General features: G+C 56.3%; 1 protein-coding gene across 1 annotated transcript in view; it reads right to left on the bottom strand.

The window, feature by feature from the left end:
- Positions 1-6,623, bottom strand: part of SMIM7 (small integral membrane protein 7) — an 8,518-nt gene extending 1,895 nt beyond the window's left edge. The window contains exons 1-4 of the mRNA XM_004715524.2: positions 6,560-6,623; positions 6,436-6,477; positions 5,960-6,015; positions 1,884-1,974 (exon numbers count right to left, since the gene is read on the bottom strand). Of these exons, the coding sequence (XP_004715581.2) occupies positions 1,884-1,974; positions 5,960-6,015; positions 6,436-6,477; positions 6,560-6,585 (215 nt within the window). The 5' untranslated portion in view covers positions 6,586-6,623. The remainder of the gene's footprint in view (positions 1-1,883; positions 1,975-5,959; positions 6,016-6,435; positions 6,478-6,559) is intronic.
- Positions 6,624-7,566: the final 943 nt, after the last annotated feature.

Genomic DNA, 7,566 nt, shown 5'->3' with positions numbered 1-7,566 from the left:
GTGGGGGGAGGGGAGGGACAACTGCTAAGAGAGACAAGGTTTTTGGATGGGGAGCAGAGAATGTTTCAGCTTATCCACTGAAAAGAGCCAACTGTAAAGATACAGACTTCCACAATTTACCTGTGTATCTTCTCTGTGGTTGGGCGCCCTCATTTTCTACCTTTCTTCCCACTTGACTTTTTTTTTTTAATGTAAAGTTTAACATGTAGCAGGGTTAGAATGAGAGTTGGGCGACCACCTCCCAGGTTCTCAGGCAACACTTGGCCTTTCTGCGCTCTGCACCAGCCTCCACTGAGTTCTCCTGTGTCAGGCATCGGTGCACTTGACGGCGACACGTGCCCCCCTTGTCTCTGGAGACTTGGATTTCTCAAGGCAGCATGGGTGATTGGTGGTGAAGTGGTAGGGTTCTCTGCCCCCCACCCCCTCCAGGCGAGAGACCTGGTTTGAGTCACAGCCAGGGCACCTCATGTGTAGTCACCCCCCCACCTGACCATGTGGTTGTGAGGCTGAACGGGTTCAGCGGAGCTCCCGGACTCAGACGAGCAAAGAGGAAGTAAGCTGACGACCTACTTCTCAAAGTCAGCCACTGAAACGGCTAGGGCGGCAGTGGCCTCAGCTGCAGACGTGGGATGGCTCAGGGCCGGGCGGCACTTTCTTCCACTGGGCGCAGGGTCGCCAGGGGTCGACTGGAGATAGCAGCTAACAGCAGCAAATTCCCAAACGGCCCAGGAGGCGTGACACAGGGAAAAGGAACCATCCTCTGCGTCCCACCAGCTTCCTTGACATCACAGGATGGTCACCGCATGGGCCATCTGGGGTAGATCCTTCCAACACCTTCACTAACGGTGCTTCCCTCATTGGTCACCCCTCCCCAGGTATTCCACGTCGGCCACGAGCGTGTCCCCTCGGGGCTTAGGCTGTGCACACAGGTGCCCATCCAGCCTTTTCTACCTCAGAAACATTTCACCCTGAAGACAGATGCTTCGGAAGCTCATCAGTCATTTTGTCCCGACAGCTGGTCAAACAGGTGTCCTTCAAGCTAGCGGGGTGGAGGGGGGGGTTGTTTCCAAGAGGCCTTTCCTGGGGACGCTTTCCCTCCCACAAGTTCAAACACTCGCTGTCGACGTCACTCTGAGTCATGACCCCACACACAGCAGAGCCAAGCGCTGCCCGGGCCTGTCTGTGTCATCCCCACGATGGGTTGTGGATTAAACCCAGCGAACCACACGGTTCTCACTGGTTGACTTTTGGAAGCTGAAAACCAGGTCTTTCTTCCTAGGGCACTTGAGCCTGGAAGCTCCGCTGAAGCCTCTTCTGCATCTTAGCAATGTAACCCTCTCCACGGGCAGAGGGCTGGGCGGTGGCTCTGCATGTTGCTCTGTGGTGCATTGAATCTAGGTCTCTGAGTGTGGAAAGCACCTATTTGACCACCCAACGGTCCCCAAACCAATCAAGGGGAGCTACCCCCACCCCACCCCCGCAGCCTATTACACAAATGACAACAGTCATGGGAATGACGAGAACGCCTGAATCCTTTGCTGCTGGCTCTCAGCAGGGCTGAGGCAAGACACCAAGTTAACTCATGCATCCCATGGCGGGGTGAGGTGGCCAGGTCATGTGCTAGGGGGACAGTGTCTCTGGCTAGTGCCTGAAAGGTCACCTGACATGGGCAGACTTCAAAGAACACCCTGTCCCAGCCAGAGCTGTGGCCTGGACCCCAGGACCGACTGAGGAAGCATGGTTTAACCTTGTGGGTCTCTGGTCTCTTCCATCACGGAGAGAGCTGCTACTTTGAAGGGTGACACCAGAGTCCACACTGCGAGGGGGCAGGACCCTGACCATCGATCGGCTCAGGCCACTGAGGAAGGGACGACCAGACTTACACGATCATACAGAACATCATGAAAATGTTCCACAGGGCAATGAAGATCCGGAAGTATCTGAGGCTCAGTAAGAATTCCCGTATGTTGTCACCTGGCAAGTGAAAAGACACCTTTACAATCTGGCTGGCATTTTGGTTTCTGCCCAACTGGTACCCACTACCCGGCTTCCAGGGACAGCCTGGCTCTCCCTCTGGGCCTCCACCGTGCCCTACCCTCAGTACACAGGCCGGGGCTTCCACTGCCACCTTCTTCCCAGAGCACCAAGCTAGCCCTGGGATTTTTATCCCAACAAGTAGGTAAGAGACATTTACTTTCTTCCTCTGGGCTTTCTGAGCTAGGAAGCCCAGTCCTCTCAGTGGAAGGTGACAAACCCCTTGGCCAAATGGGGCCTGCTCCCTGATTTTAGAATGTTTTTTCTATGTTCAAATGATTGAAGATAGTCAAAAGAATATTTTATGAGGCTCAAATGCATCAGCTGCCACTGAGCTGATTCTGGGGAAAGCCCTGTGCACCGGAGCAAAACTGCTCCCCTGCATTTTTCACTGACAGCTTTCCACAAGCTATTTGCCAGGCCTGTCTTCCACGGTGCCTCTGGGCAGACTGGAACCACCAACCATCTGCTTCGCAGTGCTGCATTCATTGTCGACACCACCTCGGGACTCCTCTTGCCCCGGGGGTTAGGGATCGGCCTCCTGTGCCACCCACAGATGGCGATGGAGGTCCCTGGTCCAGGCAACCACCAGGTGCTGGGGGCCCAGGGAGGTTCCAGGAATGGCAAGGCCTAGACCCTCAACCTCATACCTGTCTACTAGTCACGACACCTGCTCTGATGGGGAAGTTTGGGGAGTCCTGAGAACAGGCTGGGGACCCCATCCAGGGTGGGGGCAGGGACAGGGGCAGGCTCTCCGAGGACTGCACAGGCTAGGTACTCTGTGGGCTCAGAGCCCAGCTCCGCTGGTCACGTAAGAAAGCCTTTAAGACCAGTGGCCTGACCGCCAGGATTCCATTTGTGAGCCTTTCTGGGGAGCGCCACAGTAAGGAAACAGTTCCCAATGTCCCTGCCCAGCAAGGCCGCCGCCTCCCACGATTGTTTTCATACAAATTCTAAGCTGTGAAAAGTTAAAAAAAAAAAAGAAAGCCCAGCTCTGCCCTCCTGTGTGTGTGTGGGGGGCTCTGGGCCAGCCATTGCCCTCTGCCTGCCTCAGTGTCTCCTGAGTAGGTGCCCCCACCCCCACCCCCGCGTGCTCCACAGACAAAGCCATTGTGGTGGGAGGGATCGGCCAGACTGAGATAGAGACATTCCCGACCAGACCACCACAAGGTATCCCTGTGGGAGAACATGGCGCCCTGACAGAAGGCTAACCCAGAAGGGCCCAGGGAGCCCTGAGTCAAGGCCCAGCCTCCATCCTGGCCACACCTGTCCCTGCACAAGCTCCCGCCACCTCTGAGCCTTTGTGCCCAATCTGCCACACACCAGGGTGCCAATTCCGACTCAGAGGCTGCTGCCTGGGGCCCGGGACAGAGCCTTCCTCACAGTGTGGTGGGTGGCAATGCACTGTGGGGTCAAACAGGTTTCAGCAGAGCTTTGGATGGATAAAGAAGAAAGGCCTGGCACTGCACTATCAAACCTCAATCAATGAAAACCCTCAGTCACAACGGTCTGCTGCAGCCTGATTGTGGAGATGGGTACAGCAGCGGGCGGCATTTCCTCCCAGGGCCATGAACTGAGACCAGCTAGTGATGACTCACAGTGAATGAATGAATGAATGGTTGGCCAGTCAGTGAAGGGATGGAGAATATATCGCCTCTTGGGCTAGGACGACCCAGGTTGGAACCCTGATGAAGGCTGGTTTGCTGTGTGGCACATATGTCAAGCCACATGTCAGCCTCAGTTTCCTCATCTGTCAAGTGGGAAGACAGACCTTACTTCCAGGCCACTTGTAGGAGACATCTGCTTCAGCAGCCTGACCAGGCAGACAGCCATTGTTGGAGGGTCACCTCAGGGTCCACCCGCCCTTGTGCAATGCTCCCTCTCAGCACAGATGCCTGGGCTGAGATGCCACCTTCCCTTGGACCACCCCAGCCAGAGTTGTACCCCTCACCATCCTGTTCCCCTCACTAGCATGCATCACATCTGGCACCACCTCTTTCTCGACCCTTGTTCTAGGAACTGTCTGGTTCTCCATGGAGGGTCCCACAAGGCAGGGTCCTACTTATCTCTTGCTTTCTGCTATGTCCCCAGCACTCCAGTGGCTGACAAACAATAGGTTCTCCCTCAATAAACATTTGGCAAATGAATGAATGCACACAGCAGTCACGGGCAGGCCTCATCAGACTCTTAAGGTCAGCAGACACAGTTTATCAGGTAGTGCAAGTTCCAGGGCTTCAAGGGCCACTGAGATGCCTGAATACCAGCAGGTGGGGGCTGAGGTGAGACAGAGGTCCTTGACCCAACGGGAAGAGGGGTCAGCAGTCACTTAAACCCCAAGCTGCAAGAAGCTGTAGATCTTTCAGGAAAAAAGCCAGACATCTGATTTGGAATCAGAGTGGGGTCGCCATTTGTTCAAAGTCTAGTAACAGTGACATCTAACAGGTGGTGTAAACCGTATACACTTGTCTCCCAACCGAACGGCTGGTGCTTTGAACCCTCCCAGTGGCACTGCAGAAGGAAAGGCCTGGGAATTTGCTTCCCTAGAGCTCCCAGGTGGGAAACCTGGACGAGGCGGGTCTCCTCTGTGCAAGTGGGGGCTCTGGGAATCAGAATCGACTGCATGGCAGTGAGTCTGCTGGAACTAAAACTTTAAATGACACACTGTAGGCCCCAGTCCAGGTCCGCATCCATGTCTGGCTGTCGATCACATCAAAAGCAGTTGCTCGTCCCCTCATTAATTTATTCATTCATTTCTGCATGTTGGAGGGCAGACACTGAAGGCTGAAAACAGGCTCAGGCCTCTCCTGTAAGTTCACTGTCAAGTGTGAAGGTAGCACTGGCCAGCTATCAGCATCCAAAGAGAAAATTACAACCGTAGGAGTGAAGCAACTGCCGACTTAACTGGAGAGGGCTGGCGGGAGGAAGCAGGGGATGGAGGTGGGCAGAGGAACAGTATGTTCTCCAGCCTAAGACACCAAACCAAAAGCTGAAAGCCAAACGCACTGCCAGCAAGTCAGACCCTGGCTCAGAGTGACTCCAGGTACTGCCCGGGCCCTGCACCATTCCCATGACTGCTTGTGGATTGGACCCCTGGGATCCATAAGGTTTTCATTGGCCGATTTTTCCGAAGTAGCCCCCCAGACCTTTCTTTCTAGTCTGTCTTATTCTGGGAGCCTCACTGAAACCTGTTCAGCACCACAGCAACATACCAAGCTCCACTGACAAGCGATGCTGGCTGTACATGAGGGGCAGCCAGGAATCGAACCCAGACCTGAGACCAATGGACCAACATTGCCTCTTTGGATGTCATCTCTCTCTCAAACTGCACCCAGTAGGTGCCCTCTTCCAGAATATTCCTTCTGTCCCTCTCCCCCCTTCAAACTCCACATGGTGCTGGCTCTGTCCTCTGCCCTATTTCCTGTTGTCACTGTGTCGGTTGTGACTCATGGTGACCCTGTGTGTTTCAGAACAGAGGTGTGCTCCACAGGGTTTCTGGACTATAACCTATAGAAGTCTTTCTTTCACCCATAGGTTTGAACTACCAATCTTTACATCCATAGTCAAGGGCAAACCCTCTGTGCTATCCAGGGACCACACACATACACTCTCTCTCATTATTAAAAATCAAACTGGGGTTGCACTTGGCAGGGAAGAACTATCCTACAAAAACTTGGTAGTGGGGGGGAGCGGGGAGGGAGGGGAAAAATGAGGACCTATGTCGGGGGTTTGGGTGGAGAGAAAATGTTTTGAGAATGATGTATAAATGCGCTTTACACAATTGATGTGTGTATGGATTGCGATAACAGTTGTATGAGCCCCTAATAAAATGTTTAAAAAAACAAACAAACTTGGTAGTGGTGTTCCAGGGACCCCAAATGTGTGTGCGTGCAAGCAGCCACCAGGGCTAAGAGAGAGGAGGTCTTACCTGTGCTGGGCTCCCCTGATTCCTCTCCAAATCCCTGTGCTGCGTCCCTCTTTTTCCTACAAAGATGAACAGCGTCCACTTTTGAAGGGATATATAGGCCGAGCAGTCCCCTGGCCCTGACATCTGGCTCCCCAACGACTCTGGCCTGCTGTATGACCTCTGAGGACCCAGGGACCCTTCTCGGGTGACTACTTAACGCACCCATCAGCTGACAGGGTGGTGGGTAGAGGATGCAGGATAGGGCTAAGAGATTTCTGGGCAAAACTGAGAGAGGTTCTCTTGAGGGTAAGATCTGCGCTTCCGGTCATGGAAAAAGCGCTGGTTTGGAAAAGCGGCGTTAAGAATCCAGAAACAGGACTGGGACGAAGGCGTGGCCAGGAGGCGTGTCGAGGGGCGGGGCCGCCGGGCGGGCTCACGCGGCGGGGGCGGGGCTCCGGGGACCCGGGGCGGGCCGCGGCCCCGAGAGGCCTACTCACAGTTTGAAGTTGAGCACGGCCCCAGCGTTCATTAGCAGCGTCCTGCGGAGGGAGATTGCCGTTACCGGAGCCGCCCCCTAGCCCTTCTGCCTGTCTCTCCTGATCCCCTGGGCCCCGCAATTACCCGAACAGCAGGATGTCCCCGATCATCGTTACGGCCGGAGCGTCCGTCAGAGCCGGAAGCGGAAACCCGGGAGAGGGAAGGGAAAGAGAGGCAGAAGCTGATTCGTTACGAAGCACTGCCGGCGAGGGGTGGGCCAATCGAGGGGCAAGGCAGGCGGGGTCCGCCCCCTGCTGGCTAGGCCCCCTGAGACTCCTCCCCCCGAGAGACCAGGGAGAAGGGAGAAGGGCGGGGCCAGCTCGTAACGTCAGCTAAGGGCGGTACCACCTGTGGGCGGAGTTGGCCCTGGCGGTAGAAGCGAGCCGCGCATGCGTCAGGTTCTAGCACGAAGTAGGCGGAGGTGCGGTCTCGGCTGGAACCACGCCCCCACTGGCCTTTTGGAGCTCTGGAGCGCATCTCCGTGGCACTGCACGGAAGCTGAGGGTCCCCCACGTGTGTACCCCACGGCAGGGCACCCCGACTGACTGTCCAAAAGGAAAAGGAGCCCCAGATCGCGCAGGCCTTTCGGGGGGAGGGGCGCCTCATTGAGCGACCCCCCAGGAGGGTCCTTATGGGGCAGGGGTCCTAACCGAGCGGGTCCCACGGGAGACTGGGGTCTGAACAGAGTGAGCCCCCACGGGGAGGCCGGGGGGGAAGGTGTCCCGACCAAGTGGATCTCTCGGGGACGGCGATCCTGCCCTGTGGAGCACCCCGGAGGACGGGTCCTGACCTAACCGCGTGCGGACAGGGATCTTGACTGATGGGGCTTCACAGAGGACGGCGTTCTCTAAGAAGGCGGGTCCCACAGCGGGCAGGGGGCCTCACCGAGCCCCATAGGGACGGAGTACAGCGGGGTCGGGTCCTACCGGGGACCGGTGTCCTAACCGAGCCTACAAGGACGGGAGTCCTGGCTGAGTGGGTTCCACGATGGACAGGCCCACAGAATGGACAGCCTTCGCGTCCGACCCTCCGGACCCCTGCGCCCGCAGCCAGCCTCGCGGGACAGACTGGGGCGCCGGGATTGCAGAGGG

The sequence above is a fragment of the Echinops telfairi genome, unplaced genomic scaffold (assembly GCF_000313985.2).
Source record: "Echinops telfairi isolate 266 unplaced genomic scaffold, ASM31398v2 ScPeMD7_30;HRSCAF=105, whole genome shotgun sequence".
In the NCBI taxonomy this organism is placed as follows: Eukaryota; Metazoa; Chordata; class Mammalia; order Afrosoricida; family Tenrecidae; genus Echinops; species Echinops telfairi.
This window is presented reverse-complemented; position numbering and strand designations above follow the sequence as displayed.